At 36.5% G+C, this 15,853-nt stretch overlaps 1 protein-coding gene across 2 annotated transcripts in view; it reads right to left on the bottom strand.

Annotated features, from left to right (window-relative positions):
* The window catches only part of waw (Translation factor waclaw), a 192,376-nt gene that overhangs the window by 15,044 nt on the left and 161,479 nt on the right, over window positions 1–15,853 (bottom strand). For both annotated transcript variants that reach the window (XM_090393583.1, XM_090393584.1), the window contains exon 14: window positions 6,331–6,464. In XM_090393583.1, coding sequence (XP_090249709.1) covers window positions 6,331–6,464 — 134 coding nt within the window. The remainder of the gene's footprint in view (window positions 1–6,330; window positions 6,465–15,853) is intronic.

Raw genomic sequence — 15,853 nt, 5'->3', positions numbered from 1 at the left:
GAACTGTTATTTTGCAAAAATTACTACAGTGGAATTGTTTTAAAATCAAATTGCTGCTATGGAGTCTGGCATGTTGGTCATTTGTAACAATACAAGTAGTCAGTAAGATTATTTAATCTAGTGTTAATTGACTCTATAAACAAGCCCATATAGAGTCAGAACATCCTCAAGACTAAAAAATCATCAGCTGACAATAGATGTAACTGATATTTAATCACTTAATAAAGGTCATTCATTAAAACAGCTACCAATAAAATATTTTGTTTATATAAAGGAATTAGTTATGCACACAGAAGTACAAGAATTCATTGTTACAATACACAGTAGTATTTTTATGTAAGCACGCTTAATTTTGGAGAATGAAATCTGAAAATTTTGTGTATAATACAAGTTTTTGGACATACAAGGCATGTTCAAAAAAAGACCGAACTTTTGCTATAAAGACTTTATTGCTCAATTTACAACATTTCGAGCACTGTCCCCTTCAAAGTAGACCCTCTACTGCCGATACACCATTTCTAACATTTCTTCCATTATTGGAATGCACTTTCTGTGATGGCATGCAGTTGTCTTATCACATTTTCCTGAATCTCCTCTATGGTTTGGAAACGACGGAAGGCCATAATTGCAAATGACTTTATGCGTGAGTTATGCAGGATGAGTGGTGTGGAATTTGTGAACGTGTGGAGTGAGTTCGATGGGTGAAAGGATCTATATAAGATGGATGGTTTGCATTTGAATGGATTTGGTGTAAGGAGACTTGAAAAAGTGCTGTTGAATGAAGTGGATGTGCAAAATCAGGGAAACTAGATTTATTAAGGGGGGGGAGTAGATATGCAGACCTTAGGGAGGCAGTTGAGTGTATGAATGAGTATAATATGCCCGAGAGAATAAGAAGGACAACAAATCAGAATGGGATAGTTAGTATAAGGCATCAAGGTAGGGATGGGGCTAACGTCTACAATTCATGTATACTAATGCTAGAAGTATTAGGAACAAGAAGGAAGAATTTTTGGCCTTGGTTGGCACTTCCAGACCACAGGTTATTGGCATTAGTGAAACATGGCTGACTGAAAATGATATAGCTAGTAGGATTGAATGTGTGGGGTAGTGTGTTCAGGAGTGACAGGGAGAATAAAATGGGGGCAGAGTATTATTGATGATAGCTGATGAGCTGCAGCCAAGGAGAATAGAAATTGAATTGCAGGATAGAGAAATGAGTACAAGTGAGGCCATTTGGTGTGAGATTGAGGCTAGTAGAACAAAATATACAATTGGGTAATGCTATAGACCAGGTGATGGAAAAGATGGTAGAGATAGTATGCATAAGCAAATAGAAGAAATGAGTGGAAGGAGGGTAATTATTATGGGAGATTTCAACTATGGTAGCATTGATTGGAAAGAGGAAGGAATTGGATTTTATGTGGTTATTAAGGGATAACTATCTGCGACAGCATGTAAACGAAAATACTATGGGTCAGAGAGTGCTTGACCTAGTAATTGCATCTGAGGATTTGACTGTAACGAATATGATCACATTGCCACCAATTGGTGAGAGTGATCATAGGGTCTTGACTTGGGAGGTGGCTAAAGGTGTGGAATTTACAATTAAGACGGTAGATGTGGAATTATCGGGCTGGTAAGTATGACAAGTTTAGGAGTTCGATTGGTTCAGTGCCATGGCATGTAAAACTGCAAGAGCTGGATGTTGATAGTGCATGGGAGGCGGTTAAGAAGTGTTTGGAGGTGGCAATTGCTGACTGTATACCTAGAGTCTGAATAATAAATCAAGTCGGGATTAAATGGATGAATAACACCATTAAGCTTGAGCTGGAAAAAAAGAAACAACTGTGGAGGGAATTTAAAGAGAAAGGTGACCTGCAGGCACATGAAAGTATAAAGCCCAGGCCAGAAGTGTAACAAGTGTGGTAAGAAAAGCAAAAGCGGATTATGAAAGAACATTAGCCACTCAGGCTAAAGAGAATCCCAAACAGTTTTTTCGATATGTTGTAAGTAAAAGAAAAAATGTATACGGCAGATTGAGTTTAAAGAATGCCGATGGTAGGGAGGTAACCGAATCAGTTGATATAGTAGATTTACTGAGTGAGCACTTTGCAAGAGTATATCATCACCAATTACCAACAGCTTATATGGGAATTGTGGTGGATGAAGTGGAGGTGAATAGTCTATTACAAAACCTCAATGTCAATTCATCTGCGGGATTGGATGGTATACCATCTCGTGTCATACGTGAAGCAGCTAAAGAATTGTCAGTACCCTAGACCATTTTGTTTAATTTGAGTATCGGGTCTGTGTTAGTCCCGAGGGGGTGGAAAGAGGAGAAAATAGTTCCACTGCATAAAGGAGGTTCCAAGACTGCTGTTGTAAATTACCGACCGATTAGTATATCAGGAATCGTTGTCAAGGTCTTGGAGAAATTAGTCAAGAGAAGAATACAGGATTGGATAGATGAAAATGGGATACTGTATGGGGGACAGTATGGTTTTGTGAAGGGTACATCATGCCTCAGTAACTTGCTCACATTCTATAACACAGTGACGGCTGAACTGGATAAGGGTAACGGGTTTACAGTGATTCTACTGGACCTTGCTAAAGCCTTTGATAGGATACCACATAGAATTCTAATCAGTAAACTGCAGCATATGAGAATGGATATAGGGTTGGTGAGATGGATAGGAGGGTGGTTGATGGAGAGATATCAGATAGTGGTTTATTCAGGAGTAGAGTCCAAAAGATGGCCTGTGACTAGTGGTGTGCCGCAGGGTTCTGTTCTTGGACCACTATTGTTTAATTTGTTCATTAACAATATAGGAAAGGATCTGAGAGGAACTGTGCATCTGTTTGTGGATGATGCAAAGCTAGGTAGAGCAATAGTGAATGCTCAGGATGTCAAAATTTTGCAGGATGATTTGGATAGTTTGGAGGACTGGGCTAAGGAGAATGAATGTCAATTTAATGTGGAAAAATGTAAGGTTTTGCATTTTAGGGTGAAAAGATTAGCAGCAGTATATCACATTGGTGGAACTGTACTCCAGGAGATTGATGAGCCCAGGTATTTGGGAGTGCTGGTGGATAGGGAGTTGAAGTTTTGGGACACATCGTAAAAGTGGCAAAATGAGCTCATCAAATCACTTGGTTGCTGAAAAACACTTTAACGAGCAGAGACAAACAGGTTATTGTTTCTCTGTATTGAGCTTGATAAGACCCCATCTAAACTACTGTGCCCAGATATGGGCACCAGGGTTTCTTCTCGATGGGGAGGAGGTGGAGAGGATCCAGAGACGAGTGACCAAGATAAAATTGGTGATATGATTCAGACATTCAAATTACTGAAGGGTTTCTATAAGATTAATTCAGAAGATATTTTTGAGAATAGGACCATCCGTGGAAGCTTGGTAGGAGTGTGGTTAGCTAGTTTTTTTTTTACTTGGAGAGTAGTAAATGAGTGGAATAAGCTGCCAGAGTCTGTTGTGGGTGCCATGACTGTAAATCAGTTCAAGGTGAAGTATGATAGATACCGTGTGAATGTTGAATAGTTGTTCTTGACATGATGTTGGGCCTCCCTCGATGAGTCTAAGGACTCCTTGGAGCTGCTAATAATAATAATACTGATAGTAATGGGAGATATGAATGCAAAGATAGGGAAAGGAAGAGAGGATGGTCTGGTGTGGGAGAAAGAAATGAAAGGGGAACAGACTGGTGGAGTTTTGCAGAAAACACGAATTGATAGTGACTAACACTTGGAGAGCACCTGTACAGAGAGGTGAAGAAATCAGAATGATTATATATTAATTAACTCAAGATATAGATATGTAATAAAAAATGCAAAAACTTATCCTGGAGCAGACTGCAATAGTGACCATAATCTGCTCACAATTAAAGTAAAAATCAGTTTAAAAAGAATAAAGAAAATGCAACTAGTAAAATAAGAATCGATGGACTAAAAAGAAAAGATATGAGAGAGAAATATCAAGCTGAACTAAAAAATAAGATCAGCAGTATTGATACTGATAGACCCCTATAAGTAATCTGGACCGATCTAAGAGAGAAAATCAAGGAATGTACTAAAGGTCTTCTGGGTGAGGCAGAGAGGAGAGGAAGGAAGCTCTGAATTACTGAGGAGGTGATAGAAAAAATGAACGAAAGAAGAAAATGGAAGAATAAGAACAGCAATGAAGCCCAAGTCAGGTATAAAGAGATCAATAAACAAGTAAAAATTCTGGCTAAAAAGGTAAAGGAAGACTGGCTCAATCAGGTCTGCAAGGAAATAGAGGAAAATGATACAGCAAAGGATATGAGAAAGATCTATGAAGGCTTGAACTTGATTTCAGGGAAGAAGAGAAGGATAAAAAAGCAGTGCTTTGAAGGAATGAAAGAGGAAAGATTTTGTTGGAAAAAAATGATAAGATTGAAGAAGTATGTTACAGAACTTTATGGAGATGAAGATAATCTGGAACGTGATCAGATAGAAAATGATGATGCCCCCAGAAATTAAGGAATGGGAAACTGAAGCAGCCATTAAAAGAATAAAGGATAGGAAAGTTCCAGGAATGGATGATATTCAAGGAGAGTTACTGAAGGTATTGGGAAAGGAAGGAATAAAACTTTTATCCATCATCTTTAATAGAAGTCTGGAGGAGGATAGAATACCTAAAGACTTCGTAAGATATATTTTTATTCCTATTCCCAAGCCTACATAAAAGATGGATTGCAGCAAGCACAGAACTATCAGCTTGATTAGCCACGTTGCAAAAGTCCTAATTAATATAATATATAGAAGAATGGAACAGATGATAGAGAGGGAATTAAATGAAGCACAATTTGGTTTCAGGAGAAACAGGGAACCAGGGAAGCTATCACAACACTACGGATATTAGGGGAAAGAATGATTGAGTGCAATAAAGATTTATATCTATGCTTTGTGGACTATGAAAAAGCTTTTGATAACATTAATCACTCTGTTTTTTTTTGATATTTTGCATAAAATAGGAATAGGTAAAAATATTATGAGAATTTTGTTCAGAATATACAAAACTCAAGAAGCCAGGGTCCGATTTGAAGGAGAGGATACTGAATGGATCCTCATAAGAAAGGGTGAGGCAAGGGTGTGGGATGTTCCCACTCCTTTTTAATGTCTATAGTGAATGGATGATAAGGGAGGCCTTGGAAGATCTGAAGGATGGAATAAAAATAAACTGACATCTGATAAATAATATAAGATATGCAGATGACATTGCACTTTTGAGCAAAACAGAGAAAGACTTGCAAAGAATTTTGAACAGACTGAACAGGGTTGGAAATGAGAGATATAAAATGAAAATAAACATTCAGAAGACAAAAGTGATGAAGATTTCGAGGAAAGGAAATCACTTTGAACGGACAAAGAATAGAAAATGTAAAAAGTTTTGAATACCTTGGGAGTTGGATAACAGAAGACAATAGATCTAATTATGAAATTAAGAACAGAATTAAAAAAGCAAAAGCAGAATTTTTCCAAATATACCACATTTTAGGAAACAGAAATCTGAACAAAAGTTAAAAGTAAGAATCCTCAAGATAATGATCTGGAGTGTGGGGACGTATGGATGTGAATCCTGGATGATCGATAAGGAGATGAGTGACCGATTGAATGCATTTGAAATGTGGTGATTGAGAAAAATGGATTGTATCAGCTGGACTGAAAGAGTGAGCAATGAAGAGGTTCTTAAAAGATTTAAAATGAAAAGAGACTATATGGTTAGTATCCAAAGAAGAAAAATAGCGTTTGCAGGACATTTGATGAGGGGGTTCTTCTGGAGAGCTTCCCAGAATAGTATTGCAGGGGATGGTGGAGGGAAGGAAAGGAAGACCCCGACTGCAATGAAAAGACAACATCAAAGATTGGATGGGCAAGAATCTTACAGAAGCAAGAGATAGAGAGGCATGAAAGTGGACTGTTCATCAGCTGCAACCCTCTTAAAGAGGAGGCCACAGGATTAGATTAGATTAGATTAGATGTACATTATGTGGAAGTAAAAGTTGTCTTTATTGCTATTATGAGCAATAATAGTATTTTCTCATGGTATTAATTTAACAAGCTGACCGCCACATCAAAACTACACAACAGTGTCACATCACCCACCAATTGGTCTGATTGGTGCACTGCAGTTTGATTCCAATGTGGTATGATTCTAATATAAACATGCTTTCAAAGGTTCGTTAACACACACTGATATTTTGCAAATGTCAATGCATTAGTGAAAAAAATTTGAGTTTAATAACCAAACTTTTAATAACAGACCATTTTAATAACCAAATGGTCTAACATACCTTGCATAGCCAGAAGTAATGGATTTTAAGTCATCAAAAAAATTTACAATGATCTCGCTCAAAGGAAACTTAAACTGCAACATAATGTTTCTATCATCAATATTCTCAGAATGTTGCTGAACACCTCTTCTGTCCTTAAAAGAAATGTAAAATGGTAAAATAATAAAAGTACATGAAATTCTTTTAATTACACAGACAAATTGAAACATTAAATAGAACATACATTTAAATAACTCACCATGTCTAAGTTTACTAAGCTTTAAAATTATACCCTTAGTTGGGGGGGGGGGGTCACAGAAAGATCTTTCACATCCCCTACCCTTCCCTGTATATGTACCACTAGGCTTACCATACATCCCGGTTTGAAGGTATGATCCCGAACAGTTTGTCATTTTGTCCCGGTTATTTGGTAAAAATTTAAAAGTGCAGAATATACACACAGTACAAAAAGTGCAGCCTCGGAAAATGGCGATTAGGCAACACGAATACCCCACTTTGACTCTGGCCTATACGCTGCATCGCAAGTCATTGTTGAGCATGCACAATCTTAGTTGAGTTTAGTTTAGATTGCGAGTAGGATGAATTAAAAAAGGATTATCCGATTTTGAAAAAAGTTTGTGGTCATATTGACAAAGTGAAATGTGAACAGTGTTCTTCAGAATTTTCTGTGGCTCATGGTGGGCGTTCGGACATAAAAAAATCACTTGACATGCGCGAAACATAAGGTTAGTCTAGCAGTGGCAGGAACTTCCTCAAAGATATTGTCATATTTTAAGGTGCCGATCCAAGTGGCAAAGAATTTTTAATAGCTGCGAAAGAAGCAACTTTTGCATTTCATGTTGCTATTCACAATCTCAGCTTTAAGTCTGCCAATTGTTCATCTAAATTGATATCAAAGCTTTTTGAAACAAAGTTTAGACTGGGTAGAACAAAATGTGAAGCTGTGATTGTTAATGTGATTGAGCCACTGTTGTTTCAGCAACTTTGTGAAGATTTAAACAAAACAAATTTCGTGACGATATCAATTGATTCTTCCAACAGGAAAGAAATTGAAACTGTGCCAGGTGTTGTGCGGTATTTTGCACCAGATTGTCTTAAAGTTTAATAGTTTTAAAGAAAGTCTTAAAGTTTAATAGTTAAACTTTAAGACTTTCAATCAGTTCCCGGTGAAATTGCAGAAATACTGACAAACCATTTAATGTCAGTTATGAAAACTCATAATATAACAAAAAATTATTGGATTTTGTGGAGATAACTCCAATACCAATTTTGGGGGTGTAAAACAGAGAGGAGAAAACAATATTTACAGTTGAATGAAGAAGGAACTAGGAAGAAATATTGTGGGCATTGGTTGCAGTGCTCACATCATTCACAACTATCTTCAAACTGCAGTTGATGTTCTACCTATTGAAACAGAAGCTTTAGTAGTCAAAATTTATAAATATTTTCACATTTATAAGGTTCGAATCACTCAACTAAAAGCGTTCTGTGAATTTGTAGATGTAGAGTATAAAAAGGTTCTTCAACATGGCAACACCCGTTTTCTTTCGCTACTTCCGGCTATTGACAGAATACTTGAAATCTATGAGGGACTGAAATCATATTTTATTTCACAAGAACACTGTCCAGTGATGATAAAACAGTTCTTTGATAATGATTGTGGTGAAATGTATTTTTGGCTTGTGCACGGGCAACTCAAATTGTTTAACAAATCTACTTGATTATGGAAAGTACAAAAGTGAGTGCAACAGATATTGTCAATGAACTTAGAAAATTAAAAACAAATCTTGAGGAAAGGCGTGATAATAAATTTATACCTCAAGAAGCAAAAAAAGCTTTTTAGAATACTGGAAAATAATGGAAGTATTAATATTAATACAATACTACAAGAGTTTTACAATATTTTATGACCGATGTCTTTCTTACATTGAGCTTTTGGAAAATAATTTTGGTGGAGCAGAATCTTTTACTTGGATAAACAATTACTTGGATAAATGAATTAACTTGGTCGGAAATTGAAGCTTCAGGTGAAAAAATTAATGAAACTCTTGCAAATAATGCAATAAACATGGATGAACTGTTTGATGAAGTGGTGATTGCAAAAGCTTTTTGGTCGGCAAACTATGACATTTTGAAAAATACAAGTTGCGAAGAAAAAGTGATACAACTATTCAGTCATTTCAAAGAAAAGAACATTTCATTGCCCAATCTTGTCCAAATTATAGAATACATTTTCAGCCTGCCAGGCACATCGTCACCTGTTGAAAGGATATTCTCAATAATGAATAAAATATGGTCTGAAGAAAGAGGTAGAATGGCTGAATCAACAGTAAAAGCTGTATTGCACTGCAAACTTAATATTGAACTAAACTGTAGTGAATTTTTCGATGCGATTAAAAATAACAGAGAATTTATAAAGAAAGTTCACGCTAGTGATAAATATTAATAACTTTTTAATAATAAGTTATGTTCAGTTAAGAGTAATTAAAAATTATTACTGTGAAATGTTGTTTTTTGTTAACCACTCTGTTATTTAGCCTTTTGAATCATAAGTACTTAGAGTAGAAGGCATTACTTTCTGTTTTGAGCAAACTCTCAAAAATGTCCTGGTTTGATAAAAAAAAATTTATGGTAAGTCTATGTACCACATATTTTGAATAAATTCTGTTATGTTTTACCAACTAAAAGATCTGGTGTAAATTATTTACACCAGCTCTTTTAGGTGGCAGATGAATATCACTGTCCCATGTGAGATCATTCTCCTGTTTACTTTAAAAAAGTTCAATCTTTTGTCTCTAAACGATTTCCAAATTATCTAACCCTTAGCCCACCCATAACACAATACTAATGTACTGTTTTCTCATGCACATCACAACCTATTAGTGGGTCATGAGAGTAATTTAATGAGTTTGCAAGCAGCTTACATTTTATTATCAAATAACAATTTTTGAGTCATGCTGATTAACTGAAGATGCCTAATAGCCATTTTTCCCTTTTAAACTCAGTAGTAACATATTTTAATGTAATCAGAAACCATTTCTTGGTTTGATGTTTAATTAAATGTGACAATGCATTCAACTGGTTAAAAAAAATGTTTCTGAAACTATCTTCAAGCTCTCACACCATGGCAGCGAGTGGCATCTTTGTTGTATCTAGTTATGACACTGAATATAAGAAGGCTATGGGGGGGGGGGGTCAGAAGTATGTGTTGAAATAGTTGATTATTAATATGTGCTTATTAAACTGTTTCTTTTAACAACTGATAAATATAGCAATCTTATTAAGTTAGCAATATTATTTGTATATTGATATTCAAGTATTATTATGAAGTAGAATAAAGAACAATTTTATTCAATGTGAGTTGGAGTTTGAAAATACTTCCAGATGTCCCCCCCCCATAAGTCTTGTCAGCACCTCATTGTGACCATTTCCCATTATTTCCTAATAGGATGCAATTGGCAGGATTATTTAAATGAAAAAACATTAGAGTGGAGAGTGCATCCGCTCTCCAGCCAAAAGACTGTGGGTTTAAATTCCGCCGCAGGCATGAATGTTTGCGATTGTCTGTGAATATATTATTGCTGGTGGTTGATGGCGTTGGTGTAGTTGCGGTTCATTGTAGTTGATGAACTAAGTCGTGGAGACAGAGTTGTAGAGTAGGTACCCTCCCCCGATGAGTCTTTGGACTCCCTGGAGGTGCCAAGTAATAATAATAATAATAATATATTTCCAATTGACTAATTGCATTTTATTTCTAGGAGCAGTGGAAACACAAATAATATCATTTGTTTCTTGGAACAACTGCATAATCAAGAAAGTTTTTCTATAATTTTTCACTATCACCGTAATTAATATGCTACTATAATACATGAGGTATTTGTTATAATGTAATTATACTAAATTTGACTTTGCTGTGTTTAGTATTATTTCAGTAACCTTTAGAAATATTTTATCTGAACCAGTATTAATGCCAATGAAATTGATTGCTTATTATTAAAAGGAAAAAAAAAAAAAAGAATAATGAAGTTGCAACATACAACAGTATGTTCAAATTCAACTTTGATTCTGGACATGTAAATAGTGAGAACTATTTGAGGTATATTCAGCACATCCAAAGAAGAAGAAAATGAAAAAGATTTTATAATGAAGATTACTTAAAATACAGTTATCAACTGTGCAAAAACAAATGAAAGTGCCAAACCCCAATGTATTACGTGTAATGTCATTCTTGCAAATAAAGCCTGAAATCTTCAAAATTAAAAAGTTATTTAGAAAAACAGCATACTTGAGATTGCCAATAAGATTGTTTCCAAAGAATAAAAAAAAAATATTTATTGGCACAATTTCTTAAGTCATTCTATGAATGTTAATGAGAAAGTCATTATCTTTATAGAGCCTCCATAGCTCAGTCAGTATAGACGAAGCCCTTTGGTCGGAAAGACCTGGGTTTGATTCCCATCCATGACGTGAGGAACCTTTATCTAGTCACTTTCGACTAAAGGTGAGTTAGCCAGTCTCATACGGAGGTAGAGGGTTTTCCATCCTTCAGAACAGGCCAACTGGCCCGTGAACACACAAAGATCGCCAGTCATAAAATACATATTTAATTCCTCATTAGGAGGGTTCAACCAGTCCAAAGTGATGATGGAGGAATGGGGGGAACCCCATACAAATATATAAAAATTATCTTTATATTTAGCTGTATACTTCTTCTTCTTCTTCCAGTGATACTAACAGGCATTTAAGTGCCCACGACCTTCCAACTATTGTTGGACTTCACAACTGCAATTCAAGGATAAGGTGGTTAGCCCTATGCCTCCCGAAGTGTCCTATATCTGTAGATGTGTGTTCAAAGGGGCTGGTTTTCCTGTTCTGGGGGACAAAAAACCTGAGTTTCCAGGTGAAAAAACCCCCTATCTCCGTATGAGACTGGCTAACTCACCTTTAGTTGACAGAAACCTCATAAAGGTTCCTCATGTCTTGGACGGGAATCAAACCCAGGTCTTTCTGACGAAAGGGCTCCATCTATACCAACTGAGCTACAGAGGCTCATTTAGTTGCATACTACATGGCAAAAAGAAAAGAAAAATGGCTTACACAGTTACTGAAAAAGCTATTTTTCAAACATGCATGAATGTGATGCATATGATTTTTTATGATAAATCAGCCCATAAATTAAATACTATTCCTCTTAGTAGTAAAGGGGGGTGATTATGAAGAACTCAGGAGACAGCTTGCAGGTGTAGTATGGAATGAGGAGTTAGCTGGAAAAGAGATCAATGCAGCTTGGAGGATTTTCAAAAACTATCTAGTAGATGCAATGTCTAAATGTATTCCAAGGGTGGTGTGAGATGGATGAATAAAGAGATTAAGCATGAAATACAGAGAAAAAGGGCATTGTGGAGGCAGCATAAGAGAAGTAGAAATAACCAATTTCATGAGATCTACAAAGACCAGGCAAGGAGGGTGACTTGGTTGGTGAGAGTAGCTAAAGAGAGGTATGAACAGCAGTTAGCTAATGAAGCCAAAAATAATCCTAGGGAGTTCTTTCAATATGTAGCCAGCAAAAGAAAGAATGATTATGGAAGGATAACATTGATTGGAGAAAATGGTATGAAGACAGCTGTTGCAGAAAGTATGGTGGAGATACTTAATGAGCAGTTCATAAAGATCTTTCAATCTAGTGAATGTGACTTCATGGAGAGATTGAGAGCAGTTGATGATGGGAAGGAGAGACTGACTGTAAGTGAGCAAGAGGTGTTTGGGGAGTTGAGTAAACTAGATGTAAATAATATAATTAACAGCTATTTTAGCCTGTTTTTGTTTAGTAGTGTCCCTTATATTTAATACATTGGCTAACATAACTCAAAAGGGGTATATATATATATAATTTAAGGCATTACGGGCGAGTGTAGAAGGCAATTATGGCAGAATAAAAAATGTTGAAAAATTATGTACATACCTTGATTTTGGTTTAAAGATGCCTTCTAAATCCAAGCTCTTCTGGAAGGGGGGGGGGAATGAGAGGGAAAGAACATGGGGATGTACTTGGGACATATTAATTATATTAAGCCGTTAATTATATTAACAGTGTTTTAGAGGAGTAGCATGGGAATTTCCCAGAAATTATACTTAGATGTAAATAAGGCTGTGGGACTTGATAATATATCACCGCGTATTCTGAAGGAATGTGCCAGGGAGTTGACACCTGCCTTGACATATTTTTTTAATACGAGTCTTGTACTTGGTCAAGTTCCTAAGGAGTGGAAGAAGGGCAAGATTGTGCCACTTCATAGAGGAGATGATCGAACTCAACCATCAAACTATAGGCCTATCTGTGTGTCAGGTGTTGTGGTTAAGTTGTTGGAGAAGATTGTGAGAACTAGGATCAACATCTTGGTTGACAACAATGGTATTATCTTTGATGGACAGCATGGATTTGCTAAAGGGAGGTCATGTTTTAGTAATCTACTTACTTATTACAATAAAGTGACTGCTTCCTTGGACAGAGGAGAAGGATACATAGTAATATACTTGGATTTCGCAAAGGCTTTTGATAGAGTACCTCATGATAAGTTGACAGTCAAACTAGAGCAGATGGGATTGGATATTAGATTAGTGCATTGGATTGAAGACTGGCTATCTGATAGGTATCAACAAGTTGTGTATGGGGGTGTGGTATCCAGGAAAAGGAAAGTCACTAGTGGAGTGCCTCAGGGGTTTGTTTTAGGGCCATTACTGTTTAACTTATATATTAATCATATAGGTGAAGATTTGGATGGAGATATTCAGTTATTTGCAGATGATGCAAAGTTGGAATGAACCATAAAGAGTTGTGAAGATGTTGCGGCCTTGCAAGAAGACTTGAATAAATTGAGTGATTGGGCACGGAAATGTGAGTTCAATGTTGCAAAATGTAAGGTTTTAAAATTTGGAAAACAAAGATGGGATGCAGAATTTATGCTTGGTGAGAATATATTGTTGGAGGTAGAGGAAACAAGAGATCTGGGGGTGATAGTGGATAAGGATCTAAAATTTAGAGGACACATTGCCAAAATTGTGAAGACAACACAAAGGCTTCTGGAAATGGTACGGAGGACACTGACATGTACAAGTAGGGAGATTCTTGTTCCATTGTATAAGGCTTTGATTAGGCCACACGTGGACTATTGTGCCCAGATTTGGTCACCGGGTTTTCAGAAGGATGAAGAGATGTTGGTAAGGGTCCAAAGGCAACTGACTAAGGTAGTTTCTGACCTCTGGAATGTCGAGTGAGGAAAGATTGAGAAGATATAATTTGCAGTCTGGTGGACAGGAGGAAGAGGGGAGATATGATAGAGACCTACAAGTTGGTAAGGGGTTGTTATAGGATCAAGTGGAGAAGTTCTACAGAGAATTGTGGGAGATCAGGGGAGAACCAGAGGCAGGTTTTTTTCGTGCAGAGTTGTGAATGATTGGAATGCCTTGTGTGAGAGTGTGGTGTCTACAAGGAATTTGAGTTGTTTAAGACACGGTATGATGAGATGTGTGTGATAAAAGAACCTCCCAAATGAGTCTTTGACTCCATGAGGTCTTGGGGTAGTAATAATAATAATAATAACACAATATCCTGTCACATTTGTACTATATACTATACTATGAAACATTAAAAAGCAGTGTTTATCATGTGCTTGTAGCCTGGTATAGAATTTTTTGATCTAACTTGATGAGAGTACTAATACTGCAAGATGAGCTACTCCACAATTTATATCAGTTATATGCAGTAAGATAAGTTTTATAGAGGTGTTATTTAAAATTCAAGTCACAGACAACTAGGCAGGATATTTTCAAAGAAGTGGAAAAGTGTATTACTGCAGTGTACAAATTAAAACGGAAAAATTGTAAAGAGATTACAAGTGATGAGACAGTAGGTATGGCTGGAAGACATGGCGAGTTGTCATAAAATATTAGACATTCCTATTATGGTGCTACTTGGAATCAGTGTTTCATGCTGTGAAGTTTCAGCATCCAACAGAATGCTATCAAATTCATGGATATATTGAAGGAGGTGGTAAAAGTCTTAAATTTTTTATTCATTCATTCATTCATCTTCAAGGCCCACCCTTGGGGGGGGGGAAGCAGCTGCAAGAGGAACTTCCAATGTTCACGATCCTCTGCCACCAAGCTCAGGTGTTCTGGTGGGACTCCCAAACGTGTCCACCCAAGGTTTTGGATTTTATTAAAAAAAAAAAAAAAAAAAGAGTAAGCTCACTGAATAGTCAACTTTTTGAAACATTTTGTTCAGAAACTGAAACTAATGGGTACATGCTTTCTTTGTCATACTGAAATTTGATGGTTATCATAAGAGAAAGTACTGGACAAAGTGTATTAACTCAGGAATGAGATTAAAATTTTTCTAATTGAAAAATTAGAAAAATTGTATAAGGCTTTGATTAGGCCACACATGGACTATTGTGCCCAGATTTGGTCACCGGGTTTTCAGATGGATGAAGAGATGTTGGAAAGGGTCCAAAGGAGACTGACCAAGGTAGTTTCTGACCTTTGGAATGTCGAGTGAGGAAAGATTGAGAAGATATAATTTGCAGTCTGGTGGACAGGAGGAAGAGGGGGAGATATGATAGAGACCTTACAAGTTGGTAAGGGGTTGTTATAGGATCAATGCTGTAGAAGTTTTACAGAGAATAGTGGGAGATCAGGGGAGAACCAGAGGTCATCCATGGAAACTGTATAAAGAGGGTGTGAGTAGAGGAGTGAGAGGCAGGTTTTTTGCGTGCAGAGTTGTGAATTATTGGAATGCCTTGCCTGAGAATGTGGTGTCTGCAAAGAGTTTGAATGTGTTTAAAACACGGTATGATGAGCTGTGTGTGTGTGTGTGATAAAAGCACCTCCCAGATGAGTCTTTGACTCCATGAGGTCTTGGGGTGGTAATAATAATAATAAAAGCAGTCTAATTTATATTTTAACTAGATAACAAATGGTAAAGCTAATTTAGCAAATGTTACTGGTGACATTTCGATAACAAAGTTATCCAAATTAAATTATCCAAAATTATCAAAGTTAAATTTAAAAATAGGAAAATAATGATGCATTTCGACATGCAGAACACATCCGGGAAGCATCACTGTTAGGGTGAAACAAAAAAGACAAAAACTGGCGAGATCTTTTTGAGCAATAAATACAAAATGTTATATTCAGGCAATGACAATCAAGGAAAAGAAGGAGAAGCCATAGTATTCAACACGAAATACGAGGGTAATCTTCTTGGATGGCAGTCAGTCTCAAGTAGAGTAATGTGGGCAAATATGAGAATGGGGAACTGGACAATGAGACTTATTGGTGCCTGTGGTCCCAGAGAAGGTTCTACTATGGTAGAAGTGGAGGAATTTTTTTGAGGCATTGCATCAGAAAAAGCAACTGACACAATGAAAAAGGAAAAGTTGGTCCTTGTTGGGGGATCTAAACAGCAGAGTAGGAAATAATTGTGAGACATACAAAAATATTTTGTGAAAATTTGGAGAAAAGA

This window comes from Typopeltis vanoorti, chromosome 6, assembly GCF_054136105.1.
Source record: "Typopeltis vanoorti isolate ZY-2024b chromosome 6, IOZ_Tvanoo_1.0, whole genome shotgun sequence".
NCBI lineage: Eukaryota > Metazoa > Arthropoda > Arachnida > Uropygi > Thelyphonidae > Typopeltis > Typopeltis vanoorti.
This window is presented reverse-complemented; position numbering and strand designations above follow the sequence as displayed.